At 36.3% G+C, this 23,053-nt stretch overlaps 1 protein-coding gene across 1 annotated transcript in view; it reads left to right on the top strand.

Annotated features, from left to right (window-relative positions):
- Positions 1-23,053, top strand: part of LOC127856998 (contactin-6-like) — a 78,502-nt gene that overhangs the window by 34,738 nt on the left and 20,711 nt on the right. Inside the window, exons 10-16 of the mRNA XM_052393247.1 lie at positions 894-1,037; positions 9,537-9,665; positions 10,025-10,213; positions 12,064-12,222; positions 18,184-18,351; positions 19,413-19,652; positions 19,943-20,077. Of these exons, the coding sequence (XP_052249207.1) occupies positions 894-1,037; positions 9,537-9,665; positions 10,025-10,213; positions 12,064-12,222; positions 18,184-18,351; positions 19,413-19,652; positions 19,943-20,077 (1,164 nt within the window). The remainder of the gene's footprint in view (positions 1-893; positions 1,038-9,536; positions 9,666-10,024; positions 10,214-12,063; positions 12,223-18,183; positions 18,352-19,412; positions 19,653-19,942; positions 20,078-23,053) is intronic.

The raw sequence follows: 23,053 nt of genomic DNA, 5'->3' as shown, positions 1-23,053 counted from the left end.
AACCCCTATTGATATTTAGGTCACTTGGTCAAAGGTCAAGGTCATGATGACCCAAAATAGTAAAGTGGTTTCCGGATGATAACTCAAAAACGCTTAGGCCTAGGATCATGAAACTTCATAGGTACATTGATCATAACTCGTAGATGACCCCTATTGATTTTCAGGTCACTAGGTCAAAGGTCAGGGTCACAAAGTCCGGAAATAGTAAAATGGTTTCCAGGTGAAAACTCAAGAACGCTTATGCCTAGGATCATGAAAGTTCATAGGTACATTGATAATGACTTGAAGATGACCCCTATTGATTTTTTTGTAGGTCACTAGGTCAAAGGTCAAGGTCACAGTTTCAAAAAATGTATTCACACAATGGCTGTCAAGGTCACGGTGACTCAACTTAGAAAAATGGTTTCCGGATGATAACTCAAGACTGCTTATGCCTAGGATCATGAAACTTCATAGGTACATTGATCATGACTTGCAGATGAAATAATGATGAAACTTGACCAGGATGTTTGCCTGGACAATATCTAGGTCAAGTTTGACATTTGGTAAAGATTGAAAGAACTGACTCCTCTCAGCTGAGCGAACTAGGGCCATATTGGCCCTCTTGTTTAGCTGTGACAGAAGTCACCATATTGCGACTGCTCCTTTTTTAGCACATTTTACTATATGAGCTTTGCTCTGACAAAACAATGCTTCATTCATCTGTGTAAATTGTCGCCTTAGATTAACCTTTGGAATTGCACTGGCTAATCAAGGAATTAAATAGCTTGTTTTTGTTTAAAGGAAGCCTTTTAGCGAAAATCCAGTTGGGCATAAAGTGTTGTCCAGATTAGCCTGTGCGGACTACATTTGAATCCTTATAATTCTATACACTACCTGTGTCTTTCCACCAGCGCCACCGGAGTTTGTGCCTGCTGAGAAGCCGGCCCACCTGTCCTCTCCTGTAGAAAAGGATGCCACGTTCCACTGCAGGGCCACATCACACAACACTTACCAGGGGGCGCCGGTATGGATGATCAATGGGAAACCTCTCATTGGTAGGGCCACTTACTTTTAAATAAAGCCTTATTTTAAACTTCCTCCAATTGGAATAATTTCTTATTTTAAACTTCCTCTTATTGGTATATCAGCTTATTTTAATTATTTTTTTTAACGTCCTCTCATTGGTATAATGGCTTTTTAAAAACTTCCTCTCATTGGTAAGATGGCTTATTTTAAACTTCCTCTCACTAGTAAGATGGCTTATTTTAAACTTCTCTCACTGGTTGGATGGCTATTTTAAACTTCCTCTAATTGGTTTAATTGCTTGTTTTGCTCACCTGAGCACAATGTGCGCATGGTGAGCTTTTGTGATCCCCTTTTGTCCGTTGTCCGTTGTCCTTCTTACGTTGTGCGACGTCAACATTTGCCTTGTTCACTCTCTAGAGGCCACATTTATTGTCCAATCTTCATGACATTTGGTCAGAAGATTGGTCTTAATGATATCTTGGATGAGTTTGAAAATGGTTACGTTTGCTTGAAAAACATGGCTGCCAAGGGGCGGGGCATTTTTCCTTATATGGCTATAGTAAAATCTTGTTAACACTCTAGAGACCACATTTATTGCCCAATCTTTATGAAATTTGGTCAGAAGATTCATCCCAATTATATCTTGGACGAGTTCGAAAATTATGCCGGTGGGTTGAAAAACATGGCCGCCAGGGGGCGGGGCATTTTTCCTTATATGGCTATAGTAAAACCTTGTGAACACTCTAGAGGCCACAATTATTGTCCAATCTTCATGAAACTTGCTCAGATGATTTGTCCCAATGATATCTTGGATGAGTTCAAAAATGGTAGTCTTTGCTTGAAAAACATGGCTGCCAAGGGGCGGGGCATTTTTCCTTATATGGCTCTATATGGCTATATTAAAATCTTGTTAACACTCAAGAGGCCACATTTATTGTCCGATCTTCATGAAACTTGGTCAGAACATTCATCCCAATGATATCTTGGACGAGTTTGAAAATGATGCCGGTTGGTTGAAAAACATGGCCGCTAGCGGGCGGGGCATTTTTTTTATGATTAGTAAAACCTTGTTAACACTGAAGTTATGTTATAAAGTGCTGCTTTAATGTATTCTTACAATGAAGACAATGTTAAAATAATATCCTCCCTATTTTGCATATTAACTTGCAATAATCTATAGATTCTTAAAATTAAATAACACCATTAATTCATAACCTCTTTACAAATATTTATTTAATTCAGTTGCCCAATCTTCATGAACTTTGGTCAGAACATTTGTTTCCTGTGTATTAAAGTTTGGTTTTATTATGTCATTATTATGTACCATTAACTGTATTATTTAATTTTTCATAACACAGAATTTTCATAATTAACATAACTGTTTTAGTCATTATTACTTATGGTAAGCCTATCAACCAACTCAGAGATAGCTGAAAGAAAGACAACATGTACACAATTTTGTAGTATCTATCTCTCTTATTTAACCTGCTGAGACAGAGTCATGTTTCCCAATCTATTTTAAGCTCACCTGAGCACAACGTGCTCATGGTGAGCTTTTGTGATCGCTTTTTGATTGAAAAACATGGTTGCCAAGGGGCGGGGCATTTTTCCTTATATGGCTATATAAGGCTATAGTAAAATCTTGTTAACACTCTGGAGGCCACATTTATTGTCTGATCTTCATAAAACTTGGTCAGAATATTCATCCCAATAATATCTTGGACGAGTTAGAAAATGATGCTGGTTGGTTGAAAAACATGGCCGCCAGAGGGCGTGCATTTTTCTTATATGGCTTTAGTAAAACCTTGTTTACACTCTAGAGGCCACATTTATTTTCTGATCTTCATGAAACTTGCTCAGAAGATTTGTCCCACTGATATCTTGGATGAGTTCAAAAATGGTAACCTCTGCTTGAAAGACATGGCTGCCAAGGGGCGGGGCATTTTTACTTATATGGCAATATATGGCTATAGTAAAATCTTGTTAACACTCTAGAGGCCACATTTATTGTCCAATCTTCATGAAACTTGGTCAGAAGATTCATCCCAATGATATCTTGGACGAGATCGAAAATGATGCCGGTTGGTTGAAAAACATGGCCGCCAGGGGGCGGGGCATTTTCCTTATATGGCTTAAGTAAAACATTGTTAACACTCTAGATGCCACATTTATTGTCTAATCTTGATGAAATATAGTCAGAAAATTTGTCTTAATGATATCTTTGAGTTCGAAAATGGTTACGTTTGTTTGAAAAACATGGCCGCTAAGGGGCGGGGCATTTTTCCTTATATGGCTATATAAGGCTATAGTAAAATCTTGTTTACACTCTAGAGGCCACTTTTATAGTATCTTCATGAAACTCTGTCAGAAGATTCATCCCAATAATATCTTGTACGAGTTAAAAAATGATGCCGGTTGGTTGAAAAACATGGCCACCACAGGGGCGGGGCTATTTTTCCTTATAAGGCTATAGTAAAACCTTGTTAACCCTCTAGAGGTCACATGTATTTTCTGATCATCATGAAACTTGGTCAGAGGATTCGTCCCAATGATATCTTGGATGAATTCGAAAATGGTTTTGGTTGCTTTAAAAACATGGCCACCAGGGGCGGGGCATTTTAAGCTCGACTATTATATATGAAATATATATAGTGGAGCTATCCTACTCACCCCGGCGTCGGCGTGAGCGTCAGCATTAGTGTTGGTGTTAGCATTTGCGTAAGCGTGCAAATGTTAAAAGTTTTCGTACTACCCCAAATATATTCTTTGTCCCTTGACATATTGCTTTTATATTTTGCATACTTTTTTACCAACATGACCCCAACCTATAAACAAGAGCAGACAACTCTATCAAGCATTTTGTCATAATTATGGCCCTTTTTCCACTTAGAATATGCAGCAAATGTTAAAGTTTGCTTACTACCCCAACTATTTTCAATGTCCCTTGACATATTGCTTTCATATTTTGCATACTTGTTTACCAACATGACCCCAACCTATAAACAAGAGCAGACAACTCTATCAAGCATTTTGTCATAATTATTGCCTTTATACTTAGATTTATCGATGTTAAAGTTTTCGTACTACCCCAAATATTTCCTATATCCTTTGACATATTGCTTTTATATGTTTCATACTTGTTTACCAACATGACCCCAACCTATAAACAAGAGCAGACCACTGTATCAAGCATTTTGACATAATTATGGCCCTTTTTACACTTAGATAATTAAACATTTTGCTTAAATTGCCATAACTTCTTTATTTATGATCACATTTTATTATTACTTTGACAAAACAACACTTACCTGAATACCACAATGGATTCCACCCAAAAAATACCCCACGCCACTACCCAGAATCCCTCCCCCCCAACCTTCCCCCCAATTTTTTTTAAACATCATCTAATAAATTACCACACCCCACATTATACCCCCTATCACCCCCCACCCCCCCTACCACTCCCCCCCCTACCCCCCCCCATTTTTTTAAAACATCATCTAAAAAATTACGACACCCCACTTTATACCCCCCTCTAATCCCCCCTACCCTCCCCCCCCCCCAATGTTTTTTTTTAAAAACAAACAATTAATAAATCTATATTCCAATTTGTATGGAATAGTAAACCTGACAAAATAAAACGAACAACTCTAGTTAAACCCATTGAGCAGGGAGGGCTCAAACTCACCGATATTAACGCCTTTTTATACGCAAATAAGGCCAGTTGGGTTAAAAGATTAACAGACATTAATAATACAGGGCAGTGGAAAATTTTCTATCAGAATGAACTTAATAAATATGGTGGAAATCTTGTATTTGAATGTTCCCTTAATGACAAAAATATTAATTCAAATTTTAAAAATGTATTTCTCAGAGATGTTATTTCTTCCTGGAACAAAATTAAATCAAAAGGAACAGAAGGACATGTCAATTAAACGATTATATGGAATAAATTGACAATAGCAAAAAATAACCAACATTCCTTCTTTTACCAAAATTGGTTTAATAGGGGTTTTGAGTTCCTAGAACACATTTATGACTTTAGGTCAAAAAGCTTTTATACATTCAAAGCTTTTAAAACCCTTTATGAAATACCGTCTACAGATTATCTTAAATATTACACACTAATCAAAAGTATTCCAATAACTTACACACAACAACTTTCTGAAATGGAATTCATCAATTTCGAAAATAACACATTACTTGAAAAGGTACAAAAAACAAAAACAGTGTGTAAATGCTTATATAATCTACAACAAACCTTAGAAGAAAATAAAACCTAACAAGAACAGAAATGGGAAAAAATAATGTCCTCTTATGAACACAGTATAGACTGGAAACATGCTTATATAACACCATTTAAAGCCACCATAGATAATAATTTACGCAATTTTCAATACAAGATTCTGCAATGCATATTACCAACTAATTCATATTTGTATAAATGTAATTTAAACTCTTCAAGTATCTGCACCTTTTGTTCAAGTTGTAAGGAAACAATTATACATGTTTTGTATGAATGTAATTCTGTACAAACGATATGGCGGGAGCTTACATTATTTTTTAATAGTAAACAATTACACATAGATCTGAATGTAAATGATATTGTATTTGGTACTAAAAAAGGGGGCAATTATAACCAAGTGATAAACTATATAATTATTCTGATGAAGTCTTACATATTTAATACTAAATCAAAAGCCGAAAAGCCAAATATTGAGACCTTCAAAAATGCTCTAAGAATGAAAATTATATTAGAAAAACAAATTGCTTTTGAAAAAGATAAAATTGATCAACATAATAAAAAATGGCAAAACTTTGAAATAACACCTTGAAAGAATCTTGCCTATATCCTCATCATCATAGGATGTTTTCTTTTTTATCTTATTTATTTATCTTTCTTCACTTTTCCTTTTTTATGAAAATTGGAGAAATTAGACAAACAGCTTATGCCTTTTGATTAGTTTTGTTAATGTTTAATTAAACTCTACCTCTCTCTTATTATTAAAAAAAAGTTTCTCCCCCTCTCTTTCACTCTTTACCAAAATGCTATAGCATTGTCTCAAAAATGTTTATTCTGGGAACAATATCAAGCATCTAATCAAGTTAACACTTAAACAGATAACGTGTTATTGGTAATATATACCAAAATCACTTGCTTGTACAAAAATAGTAAATATATATGATACTTCAATATGTATAACTATGTTGCTTCATATGTATAACATTGTTGTAATTGAGATGTATGTTGAAAATCAATAAAAAAAATAAAAAAATCATTATCCCCACGCTTTTTGAAAAAAAGGTGGGGATATTGTGGTGATCTCCGCCGTCCGTCCGTCCGTCTGTCCGTCCGTCCTGGCCACTATCTCCTCCTACACTAAAAGCACTAGAACCTTGAAATTTACACACATGGTAGCTATGAGCATATGTGCGACGGTGCACTATTTGGAATTTTGATCTGACCCCTGGGTCAAAAGTTATAGGGGTTGGGGTGGGGCCGCGTCAGAAATTATCACTCATTTTTTTAGGTTATTTTACATTTACTTCTTTATTTCTACACCGATTCACTTCAAATTGATACTGGACCTCACCTATGACAATACGGTCAATCTCAACCATGCATGGCCCCATTCCCAACCCTGGGGCGCCCCGCCCACATAGGCCACACCCACCAAAAATTTCCATTTACTATAATTTTTTCATTTCTACACGGATTCACTTCAAATTGATACTGAACTTTTGTTATGACATTAGGGTCAATCTCAACTATGCATGGCCCCAATCCCAACCCTGGGGCGCCCGCCCACATAGGCCACACCCACCAAAAAAATCCATTTACTATAAAAAAAATTTAGGTTATTTTACATTAACTTCTTCATTTCTACACTGATTCACTTCAAATTGATACTGAACCTCTCTTATGACAAAACGGTCAAACTCAACTATGCATGGCCCCGTTGCCAACCCTGGGGCACCACGCCCACATAGACCACACCCGCCCAAAATTGCCTTTTACTATAATTTCTTCATTAATACACTGATTCACTTCAAATTGATACTGAACCTCTCTTATGACAATACGGTCAATCTCAACTATGCATGGCCCCATTACCAACCCTGGGGCACCCCGCCCACATAGGCCACACCCTCCCAAAATTGCCTTTTACTATAACTTCTTTATTTTTACACCCATTCACTTCTAATTGATACTGAACTTCTCTTATGACAATACAGTCAATCTCAACTATGCATGGCCCCATGATCAACCCTGGGGCGCCCTTGGGTCAAACATGCGGCGTGGGGATACGCGTCGGCCTCTGCCGCGCCATTTCTAGTTTTTTATGTTTTAAAGATCGTCTAATAAATGACCCCACCCCACATTATACCCCCTCTCAACCCCCCCAAAAATTATTTTTTTCCCTTATTTTATCTTTTAAAGATTGTCTAATAAATTATTCAATATGAACAATTTCCCCATGATGGCTTACGTTATAATGTCAAGCACTCAAATAATCGAGCGCTCAAATAGTCGAGCGCCTTGTCCTCTGACAGCTCTTGTTTTAAACTCCCTCTCACTGGTATGATGGCTTATTTTAGACTCCCTCTCACTGGTATGATGGCTTATTTTAAACTTCCTCTTATTGGTATATTTGCTTGTTTTAAACTTCCTTTCACTGGTATGAGGGTTTGTTTTAAACTAACTCTTATTGGTAAGATGGCTTATTTTAAACTCCCTCTCACTGGTATGATGGCTGATTTTAAACTCCCTCTCACTGGTATGAATACTTATTTTAAACTCCCTCTCACTGGTATGAAGACTTATTTTAAACTCCCTCTCATTGGTAAGATGGCTTATTTTAAACTCCCTCTCACTGGTAAGATGGCTTAGTTTAAACTCCCTCTCATTGGTAAGATGGCTTATTTTAAACTCCCTCTCACTGGAAAGATGGCTTAGTTTAAACTCTCTCTCATTGGTAAGATGGCTTATTTTAAACTCCCTCTGGCTGGTATGATTGCTTATTTTAAATTCACTCTCACTGGTATGATGGCTTATTTTAAACTCCCTCTCACTGGTATGATGACTTATTTTAAACTCCCTCTCATTGGTAAGATGGCTTGTTTTAAACTCCCTCTCACTGGTATGATGGCTTATTTTAAACTCCCTCTCACTGGTATGATGACTTAGTTTAAACTTCCTCTCATTGGTATAATTGCTTGTTTTAAACTTCCTCTCACTGGTATGATGGTTTGTTTTAAACTAACTCTTATTGGTAAGATGGCTTATTTTAACTTAACAGTAACCTTAGGACATTTATAAATGAGTTTCATACAAATAAACAACAGTTTTAAAACCATATTTTTTCAGCGGTTTATGTTAAATAATAAAGAAGTGGTAAAATCATTCCTGTGATATATATATTGAAAAAAACGAATGTGCACAGTTTTTGAAGTTATCGGTGGATCATATATTTTCAAGTTTACACTTATATTAAGTGTGTTTTTCTTTGTTTTACTTTGATAATAAAATCAGAAACTATGATGGTTCATTTTTTCCAGGCTCTATAAATAGACGCTTATCGTTATTCCACACTCCTCTGGTATAATGGATTTGAAAACAGATTTGAAAGTGTCTCTTATAGACTATTAGCCACAAGCTTCTAATTTAATCAAGCTTAAAAACATGGTTACAAACTAACATTAACCTGTATTCTGAGAACGGTTATAAAACAACTACACTGTAACTCCAATATAACGCTCTCTGTTATAACGCTGAATCCAAAATAACGCAGGTCCCATTTTTTCTCCAACCTTCCATTTCTTATTCAAATCCATGTTATGCAACATCATGTATTTTCAGACAAATCAAAGATGGCGGCGATCACATCTTGATTGCTAAATTCAACAGTCCGTTGAACCGATTTTAATCGCTTTCAGGTTAAACAACATCGACAGCTAATTGGTGTTAATCTGTTGTGTAATGTCAATAAATGTGTGAAAACCCTAGTGTCAGTTTTTATTACATGTATTCCCTATCAGAGCAGTTTGTTGCGATAATTTCAATAAGTTAAGTGTAAACGGTATTATTATAAAAATTAAAGTTATTCAAAACGATAAAAACATTCTTACTTTGGTATGATTGCAGTTTGACTATATTAAAGGAGCGGCTTTGAAATATACTGCACACAGTATAAAACAAGTATTTCTGTCATTTCATTATCATTCTTTATAGTTAAAGAATTGGTTCTATTGCATTATGCGTGGTCTTATATTCCGGTGCAGACCGGTGTTTACTTCCCATTAAATTTGCGAACGCTTTAATTGAAGACAAATACATTGAAAACAAGTCCTGTTTCAAATGGTGGATGCTTTCTACATGTACATTTTTTTTACGACATTGAAACATGTTAGCAAATCAGACTTTGTTTGAGCTTTGTTTTCAATATTTTAGCAAATGGCTCAAATGAACAACTACAGTGTGAGCCCTGTGACATCCTTGCAATTAACTATGGACACATGTGTTACAGGTTGCCCCCCATTCTACTTCGACTGTGGTGGTCAGCCAAACGAGGGATATTCCAGGTGTATTCCCATCAAGCAGTTCTGCGATAGCAACCCAGATTGTCCTAATAATGCTGATGAGATTAACTGTCCTAGTAGGTTACACATTCTTAATTTTACTCAAAATAATTAACCAGAATTCTAAACATGTGATTGCTGTTCTTTTCCATTTGTCTAAGGATGTTTTTTTAAAGGATCTGAAGTAGTTTGTTTTAATATGCAGCCTTTTGCTTTTATACCTCAAGAGACCTATGAATTCTAAATTGGTCAGCTTGATGCTTGTTTGCTTTAGTTGACCTTGTATTCAAAAAATGAAGAGTATCAATATCATGAATTAATGCTTTTAGTGCTTTTTTCAGGGCTTATCAGCAAAATTTTAAGTATTTTTGTTAACCTATTCCTGGATAACTTATTTTAAGTATTCCATTTATGGGACATTATCTACATTTTTAAGGCAAAACCTGCCCAGAAGGCACCAAGTTGTGTTATGATGCCTGTATACCGAATGCTCAGACCTGCGTAGCCCCTGCAACCTGTGAGTTCCCAAACTTCAGTTGTGATCAAGGCAAGAAGTGCCTGACTCGTTCTCAGATATGTGACGGTATTGCGCAATGTGGGGACGGGAAGGATGAGGAAGGCTGTGGTAAGTGGTAATCTGTGAGTTCAGTTTCTTGTAAAGGAAACTCCTGCTTAGGCAGACATTTGTGTCCCTGGTTACTTTGTGTGCACTGCAAAGGCTAATATGGGACGACATTTATGCACATGAATAAAGCCCAGTTTTCGCAGAACTGTTACAAACTTTTTATGATAATAACGTTTTTTGCAGTTGCAGTTGATAAATACATATCCAATTAGCTCCAGGTTAGTTTACTTTTACAGTTATTTCTTGTCCTTTAGAATAATTGTACCCCCACAAACGAAGTTTAGGGGGGTATATAGGAGTGAGCTTGTCGGTCGGTCGGTTCGTATTAAGTGTGCGCTCTCTTATTATGCCCCCCTTCGAAGAAGAGGGGGTATATTGCTTTGCACATGTCGGTCGGTCGGACTGTCTGTCGGTCGGTCCGTCCACCAGGTGGTTTCCGGATGATAACTCAAAAACGCTTAGGCCTAGGATCATGAAACTTCATAGGTACATTGATCGTGACTCACAGATGGCCCCTATTGATTTTGAGGTCACTAGGTCAAAGGTCAAGGTCACTGTGACCCAAAATAGTAAAATGGTTTCCGGATGATAATTCAAGAACGTTTATGCCTAGTTCAAGTTGTTTTCATCCGATCTTCACCAAACTTGGTCAGATGTTGTATCTAGATAATGTCTAGGTCAAGTTGGAATATGGGTCATGCCGAGTCAAGAACTAGGTCATGGGGTCACTTAGTGCATTTTAAACATTTAGCATGGTGTCCGCTCTCTAATTCAAGTTGTTTTCATCCAATCTTCACCAAACTTTGTCAGAGGTTGTATCTAGATGATGTCTAGCTCAAGTTCAAATATGGGTCATGCCGGGTCAAAAACTAGGTCACAGGGTCACTTAGTGCGTTTTAAACATTTAGCATGTTGTCCGCTCTGTTATTCAAGTAGTTTTCATCCCATCTTCACCAAACTTGGTCAGAAGTTTTATCTAGATGATCTCTACGCCAAGTTTGAACATGGGCCATTCCGGGGTAAAAACTAGGTCACAGGGTCACTTAGTGCGTTATTTAACATTCAGCATGGTGTCCGCTGTCTATTTTAAGAAGTTGTCATCCGATCTTCACCAAACTTTGTAAGAAGTTTTATCTAGATGATCTTAAGGCCAAGTTCGAACATGGACCATGCCAGATCAAAAACTAGGTCACGGGGTCACTGAGTATGTTTTACACATTCAGCATGGTGTCTGCTCTCTAATTCAAGTAGTTTTCATCCTACCTTCACCACACTTGGTCAGAAGTTGTATCTAGATGATGTGTAGGTCAAGTTCAAACATGGGCCATGCTGGGTCAAAAACTAGGTCACGGGGTCACTTAGTGCATGTGCATGTGCATGGTTTTCGCTGTTTTTTGTAAAGACAACATGCAAAATATTCTGTGTCAATTCAGCATGTGGGAGTATTCGTCATGTCTGTGACAAAGCTCTAGTTGAAAATTGTCATTGTGGATTACAAATGGGAACGTCCCCCCTCCCCCCATTTCCATTTTTTGAGCCACCCTCTCAGAAGATTGGTGTTAATTTTTGTGCTTATAGTATTGGGCTTTTGGTGGGCCTACCGGAAGACAGAGCACCCTCAGTCTGCATTGAAAGCGTTGAAAATATTTTTTAAGTTTTCTTATCGTTTTCATAACTTTTGGCGTATGAACATTTTCGATGACAGGAGCCTTGAGTAGAACGAGCCTTGTCCTGTGAAAACTGGGACTACTCAGGCTGATCTGGGACAACATTTACTCACAATGGCATGCATTTAGCTCAGTATTCACAGGAGGCTTATATTTTAGTATGAAGAATTTCCTTTATTTCAGCCGGAAAGGCTATGATAGAGAGGGGGAAATTCAGATTGAACTCCCAGAGAACCCAGCTTACAATTCCCAGGGCACAGAAGACCGATGTCATGTGTGTGCAGTGCCTGGTTAGCAATAAGTATGGCAACATCTTTGGGGACGGCTGTCTTACAGTTATAGGTCAGTCAGTATTGAATAATATAGTGGGTAATGTTTAAGCCTTACAGTTATAGATGAGTCAGTATTGAATGATGTAGTGGGTAATGTGTGAGCCTTACAGTCATAGGTTAGTCAGTATTGTATGATTTATTGGGTAATGTGTCGGCTTTGCCAAAAGATTACCGTGGGGTAATGTATATGGTGTCTGCCTAGGGATCGGGAGATCGAGTTTGATAACCGCTGTGGTAGCGTTCTTTGATCTCCCCAAAAGATTCAAAGTAATGGTTCTACCCAGAAAGCTGACTCAAGAGTGTTTCAATAAGCCATAGGCTTTCGCTGCTTTCAAGCTTGAATAGATAGGTATAAACAGGGTCCTGTCGTAGACTTGATCTCTAGTTGGAGAGAATTTTAGGGATCTTTCCAAATCATAATACCAGATAACTGGAAACATATTAGAGATTGTTTCTGAAAGTTATACTGTTTGAAACAATCAATATATTTTGTTTGTTAAGGTAAACAATGTGAAAAATGTAAAAACAATACATTGAACAATGATATGTTAGGGCTTCCTGTAACTAGTATACACTGTATCGACAATGTTCCAGCGCCAGCGAAACAGGTAAACATGAGAGACACGACTCTTCAATACACTACATAACTAGTGGTTTACAACTGTTGAATGGGGTTAAGAAGTATTCTCAACAATTGACCATGCTTATCAGCAACGGTAATTAATAATCACTTAACACCACATAATCACACATGCATGAAGAATTTACCATCTGCAGGTCAAGAACCTGTTTATAGAATATAGTTATATACTAAGAATATAATTTAATAAATGTTTAAAGCCCTGTTTAAGCATTTATTGATTCTTAGTTTTAGTACTATAATTTCTTGTAATTTTCATAATTTTGTAATTAACATAATTTAATAAATGTTTCTGTAATTTACATAATCTTGTAATTAACATAATTTAATAAATCCTAAGAATATAATTTAATTAATGTTAAAAGCCCTTTTTAAGCATTTACTGAATCTTAGTTTTAATACAATATTTTCTTGTAATTAACATAATCTTGTTTTTTACGTAATTTAATAAATGTTATTGTAATTTATCTAATCTTGTAAATTACATAATTTAATAAATGTTTAAAGCCTACATCCTAAGAATACAGTGTAATAAATGTTAAAAGCCCCATTTAAGCATAATTGATCCTTTGTTTTAATACTATCTTTTCTTGTAATTTACATAATCTTGTTATCTACTTAATTTAATAAATGTTCTTGTAATTTACATAAACTTGTCATTTTCTTAATATATTTTACGACTGCAACGATAAAACAACACATTACTCCATTTAACTAGTTTAATGACCCGATTCCAAAATATTTTGCCTCCCAATAAACATCACAAAACATGTAATCAGGGGTGTGATTTTTCCGCGGATCCGCGGATTTCCGCGGATCGGGTTGTCCCGGATATCACTTCTGAGATTTGCGTAAATTCGTTTTAAAAAATGTGGGGGAGAGGGGCTACCACCGATTCCGCGGACGTATTTCATTAGCGGCGCGAAATATTCGCGGCCCGCGAAATCTCTCCGCATTTTACACTGGTAGATTCTGCCTAAGCATTTTTAAAACGAGCCATATAATTGGCTGTCGTTTCCCAATCTTCCAATTAAAATCGTGTTCTTAAAATGCGCTCTGTGATTTGTTTGCAAATGGCGCCGTTGTGAAGAGAAAATTAAGATTATTGAAATAACAAATAGCAATCGAATATACGACTGACATCACCTAGTCTGATAGGAATAATGAAATGTGTTTGTCAAAAAAAAAGACTACGTTTTAGATACAAGCAACACATATTTTGTTAAGAAATGTGCCCACTGAATTTGTGTCACGGAAACCAGTGTTTGCAAATTGGAGTGTAGTCTACTCGCGAAATAAAACAATTTAGAGAGTATCGTTCGAACATGGAAATAGACAAACATGATTTGATTTTTATATGTCTGTGGGTCTGTGTATAATCAGATTCATATGCATATTCTGCTTTATTAACCAGGTTTTCCGAAGGAAAAAACTGGTTATTAGATTGGCGAATGCGGGCGGGCTGGCTGGCTGGCGGGCTGGCTGGCTGGCGGGCTGGCTGGCGGGCTGGCGGAATAAGCTTGTCCGGGCCATAACTATGTCGTTCATTGTCAGATTTTAAAATCATTTGGCACATTTGTTCACCATCATTGGACGGTGTGTCGCGCGAAATAATTACGTCGATATCTCCAAGGTCAAGGTCACACTTTGAGTTCAAAGGTCAAAAATGGCCATAAATGAGCTTGTCCGAGCCATAACTATGTCGTTCATCGTCAGATTTTAAAATCATTTGGCACATTTGTTCACCATCATTGGACGGTGTGTCGCGCGAAATAATTACGTCGATATCTCCAAGGTCAAGGTCACACTTTGAGTTCAAAGGTCAAAAATGGCCATAAATGAGCTTGTCCTGGCATAACTATGTCATTCATTGTGAGATTTTAAAATCATTTGGCACATTTGTTCACCATCATGGGACGGTGTGTCCCACGAAAGAATCACGTCAATATCTCCAATGTCAAGGTCGCCACGACTAAAAATAGATTTAAAAAAAAAAAAAAACTTACAAAGGGGGTTAATTTTTTTTGGTCATTTCAAAAGTTCAGTTTGAGTTTTCTCCCTTTATCAGATTTTTTTTTCACAATGAAAACCTGGTTTTGTGACAATTTTGTCCCTTGTTATGTTTGTCACGCTGTTCAGTTAACTGAAATAGCTTTGAACTGAGTGAAGATGTGAAATGCAAGATATTGAAAGGTAAACAAATTAAATATATTAATTTAACTCAGTTAATACATCATTAACACCAGAAGAACACTCAAGTGTGTTTGTTTATATTTAGTCTATTAACTGTCATTCAATACATTGAAAAACTGTTGCTATTGATCACAATAAATACTTAACTGTTTACTTTGCATCCTCAGTATGATTAATGTGAAGTTTAACAGGTTTTTATAAAGAAATATTGTTATGAAGTTCAAAAAGTTGTTTATTTTAATGTCTGTTTTTATGTTTGTCATTGCGTTATGCGCGCCATTCGCGTAGTCAAAATCAGTCAGCAGAATTTTCCTCCCCTCTGACTTTGCCTCAATCACACCCCTGGTAATAGAATGCGCAAAGTATTCACTAACAGATCTCTTTAATATATTATACGAGTAAAAAATGAGATATAAAAGGCCGCAGCGTTACGCAAAGAAATAACAGCCGGTGGTAACCACGAGCCCCAAAAGATCGGCTACTCACTCATGGAAACCTGTTACTTTAAAAATATGCCTACCGGAGGTGGATGAGCACACGTTAAAATTACAAAACGTGAAGTAACACCGTTATAGTAGCAACACCGCTTACCCAAAATAAAAAATGCTATTGCTCATCAAGCGACCGAACTAGGAAGAAACATATACTTTGCTGGACTAAACCTAGTTCAGCCAATCGCTTGACCATTGGATCACACTTTTACATGATAATCGCTATGACACTTTTAATGACTCACTAATACTTTACTTGATCACTACACTTGTGATCACACTTTTTTCGCACTTGCGAAAATACTTTGTACCTTTTACATACTTAATCGGACATTGATCACTACACTTGTGATCACACTTTTTGCCCACTTGCGATAACACTTACTTGATCACTACACTTGTGATCAAATACTTTTACTTGTACCTTTAACATACTTATTCGGACATTGATCAATACACTTGTGATCACACTTTTTCGCACTTGCGATAACATACTTAATCGGACATTGATCACTACACTTGTGATCACACTTTTTTGCACTTGCGATAATACTTTTACTTGATCACTACACTTGTGATCACACTTTTATCGCCACACTTGCGATAATATTACATGTACCTTTTTACAAACTTAATCGGACATTAAAATTCAACTTATCGCTCAATCAGCGATTTGACACCTAAATGTTTTTGACCCTACGGTATTGCTACTATTTTTTTTTTTTTAAGCTTAAACTTTAATAACTTGGAATTATCCGAAAGGACAAGGATGATAAACTACGCAAGTAGTCACAGAGTCTATTCAGATAAATGTATAAATGCGCATGCCCATCCGACCCCCGGCAAACAGAATTTTCCGCCACAATAAATTTCAATTTTCTTAATTTAATAAGTATTAAGACCTGGTTTAAGCATTTATTGATTCTTATAAGTTTTAATACTATCTTTTCTTGTAATTTATAGCTTATATATGTTCTGAACCTTAACATCAGTATGCTACATATGTGTTTCTTACGCATAAATTTGGTATTTAGATAAAAAATAATTAATAACATTGAAACATTTTCATCAAATACTGAAGCTTTGCAATGAGGAACACAACAATAAAACACCATAATTACAGAGGAATGTATACAAGTCAATGATAAACTGATATGTACTGCTGGCTGAGAAAATCTCTTGTTTACCTGTTTCAACTCACTGGCGTTAGCTTGTTGATACAGTGTATAAGGATGGGCTACTGAGAATGTTTTTAAATGTGGACAACATATTTAAGAATTACAGTCTCAATTTTGGCTAAATGCATGTGTGCAAAGTGACGTTTCTGATAAGCATGTGCAGTCAGCACAGGCTAATAAGAAAGAATACCATAGACTTGATTGTCATTGTAAAGCGACATCCTTTTAATAAAAAATTCCATGAAAGCAGATAGTGTTATCCATGATAAGTATATGTGGACTGCACAGTTTAATCTGGGATAAAACTACTCAATGTATTAAGCCCGTTTTTTTCCAGATGTAGGCTCATATAATTGAAAAGTGTATTTATTTTAACAGGTTCCAGATAATTTGTCCTGATTTTGACAAAGCAGCTCTTTTATCTGTTTTTATGCCCCCCTTCGAAGAAGAGGGGGTATATTGTTTTGCAAATGTCGGTCCGTATTTCCATCCGTTTGTCCGTATGTTCGTCCACCAGATGGTTTCCGGATGATAACTCAAAAACGCTTAGGCCTAGGATCATGAAACTGCATAGGTACATTGATCATGACTTGCAGATGACCCTTATTGATTTTGAGGTCCCTAGGCAAAAAGTCAAGGTCAGGGTGACCCAAAATAGTAAAAAGGTTTCGGGATGATAACTCAAGAACGCTAATGTCTAGGATCATGAAACTTCATAGGTACATTGATCATGACTCGCAGATGACTCCTATTGATTTTCAGGTCACTAGATCAAAGGTCAAGGTCACGGTTACCCGAAATAGTAAAATGGTTTCCGGGTGATAACTCAAGAACGCTTTTGCCTAGGATCATGAAACTTCATAGGTACATTGATCATGATGTAGATGACCCCTATTGATTTTCAGGTCACTAGGTCCAAGGTCAAGGTCATTTGAAAAAAAAGTGATGAGCTATTGTCATCACCTTGGCGTCGGCGTCTTGTTATGTTTTGTGTTTATGTCCACTTTTCTTATAAAGTATCAAAGCTATTGCATTCAAACTTGGTACACTTACTTACTATCATGAAGGGACTGGGCAGGCAATGTAAGATAACTCTGGCGTGCATTTTGACAGAATTATGTGCCCTTTTTATACTTAGAAAATTGAAAATTTGGTTAAGAAAAAGTATACTTTTGCAATTGGGAATATAGCCAAATTTCGGGTATAAAATCCTGCCTAGGATCATGAAACTTCATAGGTACATTGATCATGACTGGCAGATGACCCCTATTTATTTTCAGGTCACTAGGTCAGAGGTCAAGGTCACAGTGACAAAAAACTTATTCACACAATGGCTGCTACTACAACTGACAGCCCATATGGGGGGCATGCATGTTTTACAAACAGCCCTTGTTGTTTATAATTTCTTTAACTTTAGCAGTGAATTGTTTTTTTGTTGGAAACCAATTTGGGTTTGCTGCTTCTTTCAGACAAGATTGAGATAGACAAGGGCCCCAATGCCACATATGACGTTGAGCCCAATATGGAGATTGTCATCGACATTGTTGCCCGCACAGACCCAGACTGGCAGAACCAGATGAGCTACCAATGGTTCTGGTACATGCCTGTAACCACGCCGACTGGTGACAAGATTATAGGTCAGTCTGGTCAATATCACGTTCATTTTGACCCCTTTACAATTGCTACAAAAGGCATTTTAACTGATCTTTTAGGGTAGAAGGTACTTAATATAATTTGAAAAGTATACAGAAATCGGACTACTGGAAAGTGTTATGCAAGTATCTACTCAATTTGATAATTTTGGTGTCTATGCTTAGGTTTCGGGGGCAAAGAGCTCATTAACCCTCTCCCACTCAGAAGGACAGTGAAAATGGCAATGTGCAAACAGGGTAAAACTAGAACAGCCTGAGAGTAACTTGCAGTCTGTTGAGGTTTTTATGCTGTTTGCTTCTTGTCAGTCTCTAAGGGTTGGAAACAAAATCTTTAAAACTTGAATCCAGTAAATTTCATTTTCAAAGGGACTACACAGTTGTCAAAGTACGTATCACAGTGGTAAACGATCATCACACACAGTATCGCAGAGGTCTGTGTTATTTGTGTGATCTCCTCCATGCGCCAGAGCTTGTCTAGAATGTTATTTCTGTCATCATGCAATTTTGAATAACTTGCCCCTGTAGAGAGGGCCTATCACATACAAACCCATGTCTATTGCTCAAAGGTCAAGGTCATGCTTAGAGATCAAAGGTTAAATAAAAGATGATAATAAAAAACATGTTTGGACTTCATCATTTATTGGGAAATGAGAATTTAATTTCCCACACATTTTCACTGTTATGGCATGTTGTGTTGCTAGCGCTTTAGGCTTCTGAATTTCATTGTAAATTTAATGATATATCACACTTGAGGAAATCGTTTCAGTATTCCAAATTGTGTTATTTGTAGCTAAACCAATATTGCTACTCTTTAGAAAAGCATGTGGCCCTGAATTCCCATGTATGTAAATTACCAATATATATACCCTTCAGAGAAGCAGCACTTCCATTATTTCTAACTGTCACTGGCCACCAAGGAGAATTGTTTGTTGTTGTTTACGTATGGTGGCTCAAAGATGATTAATTGATGTATGCATCTGTGTTAATTCTTTTTGATAAACTGTAATGTTCATTGATTGTTACTCACTGCTATTACTACCTTACAGAAAAGCAGAAATTCCCACTCACCTCTAGCTATAACCAGTACTTCAAGCTGTCAATGTCGGGCAAGGAGCTGACCTTCACCATACCCGACGTGAAAACACCGGTAATGGAGGGCAATACGGCCGAGTATGATATCTACCAGGACCTGACGGATGACAGACTGTTCTCCATCAATATCAGCCACCAGTTTGACCATAGAGTGGTGAACTTCACAGTGAAAGGAAAGGAGCTGGAAAAACCAAGTAGGACTTGATTTTGTTAGAATATTGCAAGGTTATGTTTCCTCCGTATTTTATCTGAGTTCCAGCTTTTCGTGTCACGTTTTCCTCACAAAGGTACACAAAAACCTTTTCTGAATGATTTCATTCTTGTTATTTTATGTTGAGCAAAACAAGACAGCTTTTTATCTAGGGATGACAACACTAATAATAGTTCAAAACATTTCAGACTATTCTGAAAAAGTTGTTATCATTGAAAATAAAACAGATACACAACATTTTGTTTGACTTATTTCCCTGTAATTCCATTTCAGAACCTGTGCCAGTGATCAAGCCTGCAGGATTCAATCTGTGGTTTATTGCTCTGATTGTGGGTATCCTGGTAGTGTTTATCGTTGTGGCCCTTATCATCTGCTATATGTACCGGAACAGAGGTGGTACATACCCATGTAAGTATACCAGGGGTTAACCCTTTACCTCATAAAATCAAACTTTTACCCATTTGTAGTTCCTAAGAAAATCAATTCAAGTTTAAGACCTCCTTACTAGATACAAGTTTTAAAGGCTTAATTTCCAACACCAAGATATTGATGGTGTAGCCCGCACGAGGTAAACAAACTCTATTTGGGCGAGAAATAATTAAAATTATGTAAGTTAAAAGTGTGAAAAAGGATAGGCATACGGATGGGAACAAAATGTAAGACCTCTTGACTATTTTGATATGTAAATTGTGAAAATAAACTTAAAGCATCATGTTGAATTTTAATTAAAAACCTCAAGCCAAAATTTCCGATGTATACTGTTCAAAAAAGATAAGGCGTTGCCATCCAAAATGATATCGAACAGCCACGTTGATGACGAAGATCTTAAGCGTAAACGAGAAGCATCTAGCGTTAGCGAAGTAGACAGTAGTGTTAACGAAACGCCGAAAGTTGACAAACAAAAGAAAAAGAAACCAAAGCAGAAATCAGCAGCCATGCAGTCTGAAAAAGTGAAACACCCAGAAGACGACAACGATGTCGTAACTCATATGAAAATAATAAACAAAAAACTTGAAAAGCTAGATAGTTCAATGATCAGTGTCAATAAACGGCTGGACAATGTCATATTTAAAGGTGACGGAACCCTTCATAAAACAATCAAAGATTTATTTGCAGAAATGAAAGACGATCTATTGAAATCTGTAGTTAAGAATATTGAAGTCCTAGAAGGTAGACTCTTTGAAAAAGAGCAAGAGATTGATAAGCTTAAAACGCAGTCACAAGTATTAGAAACAGACATCAAAAACCAAAAAGAAATGAACGAGAACCTTCTTAAAGAATTGAAGCAAATAGACATGAACAGGCAAAAGTATGAAAACGAAAGCGAACAGTACTCACGTTCAAATAACATCAAAATAAAAGGAATCGCGGATACCAACCTACGAGAAACAGCAAGACAATCAGCTGAATTGGTAATATCCGTCCTGCGCGCTCACAACGTGTGCCAAATAACCATGGCGGACATCAACATAGCGCACCGACTCCCAAACAAGGACAACAAGAACAGAGACATAATAGTGTCATTGATTAGCAGGCAAACAAAATTCGACATCATAGCGAATAGGAAACAGCTAAAAGGGACAGACATATTTATCAATGAAGACATGACCAAACTGAACTTACATGTCCTTATGTGCGTGAAAAAGAAGATGCCGGACGAAATAAACAGTGCTTGGTTCATGAATGGTAAAATCTTTTACAAAAACCATATGGACAAAATTCAAACTGTGAAATTTGAAGACTATGAACATTGGACGAACCTGCCATGGCCAAACAACACACCGAAGAGAGAGTAATGTACGCACCACACTTGGGCGCTTTTCTTTGTTAACAAGTATAGTATAATGTATGTTCGATATAGATTAACGCTTCACTGACCACAGTGATTCGCTGAATAAAGTGTGACAATATAAAATCTACTGTGTCACGAAAAAGATTAACGCTTCACTGACCACATTATTCCGCTGACGGAACGAAGTGTGATTATATAAAAACTACTGTGTCACATTAGGCATAATTAATATTAAGAACGCTTTATTTTAAAGATAGTTTGACTTAAAAAATTCAGTTCAAGCATAATATTTACTCGTGTAGTATTTTTGTAAACTATATACAACTCACCGCGATTTATATATGTTTTAAACCGCCGAGAACAAGCAATTAATATGCGTCTTGTTGTTTGCTACATTGGTACAAATGTTTGTCTGTCATTGTCAGCCTTTGTCATTCTTGTTGGAGGTGTAGGTCGAACATAGATTATTAGCGACCATGTGTGTATGCTTGCAGGCGAATAGGATTATATGTGCATGCGTTTTTGTTTTGTATCTTTGCACACATGGATTTGTTTAATTTTGTTTTATATAAATAAAACACAACTTTTTTCTAGGCAGGTGTGCGTTTTTTTGTTGTTTTTTTTAAATCAAATTAAGTAAAAAAACACTTTGCTGGTATTAATAAATATATCAATGTATTTAATAGATTGCGTCCACGCTTTTTGATAAATATATCATCTTTGTTGGAGGTGTATGTCGAACATAGATGTATTAGCGACCATATGTGTATGTTAGCGGGAGAGTAGGATTATGTATGCATGCGTTTTTTTGTGTTCTTGTACAAATGGATTTGTTAAATTCAGTTTTATATTAAGACACAATTCATCTTAGACGCGTATATCTCTTATTTATTTATTTTTTATAAATAGTCACCATTTAAACTGGCATATGTGCACTGTAATATTTTTGTCAATTGTATTGACTTAAATAATAAACTCAATAACGCATCTTTTATAAACAAATAAATTACGCTGATAAACAAATTGTAATGTTAAGACAACAAATATTCTTTACATAATATATACAATGACATGATCGGTACTTTTTTGCAACAAATAACTATCAGATTTTTTTCCTCCCTACTGTGAAGGACAATCATATGGAGCCTAACTCTTTACAGCTATCACTAATTCTATAATCACACAGGCATAATAAATCTAGTGAAAATGTTGATACATAGCTTATATATAGATTAGTTTGTGTAGTGAATATTTACATACAGAAAAACAGAAAATCATAGGCATTTTAAAATCAAGTGAAAATGTAGATACATAGCTTATACATAGCTTAGTTTTTTTAAGTGTATATTTACATACAGAAAAACTGAAAATCACAAGAATTGCATGTATATATGTGTGTATGTACGTGTGTATATGTGTAGGTGTATATATATTTGTTAATATATATGAATATACCTTGAACAATATCTCCTTTTTCGGTTTTCAAAGGAGGCATTCGATAAAGGTACTGACATCTTGTTAGAATCTCTCTCTACGATATCTCTTCCCAGGTTTAAGAGAAATCAAGTAAAGCAGATTTTTTTCCACCATTA

Source organism: Dreissena polymorpha, chromosome 14 (genome assembly GCF_020536995.1).
Source record: "Dreissena polymorpha isolate Duluth1 chromosome 14, UMN_Dpol_1.0, whole genome shotgun sequence".
NCBI lineage: Eukaryota > Metazoa > Mollusca > Bivalvia > Myida > Dreissenidae > Dreissena > Dreissena polymorpha.
This window is presented reverse-complemented; position numbering and strand designations above follow the sequence as displayed.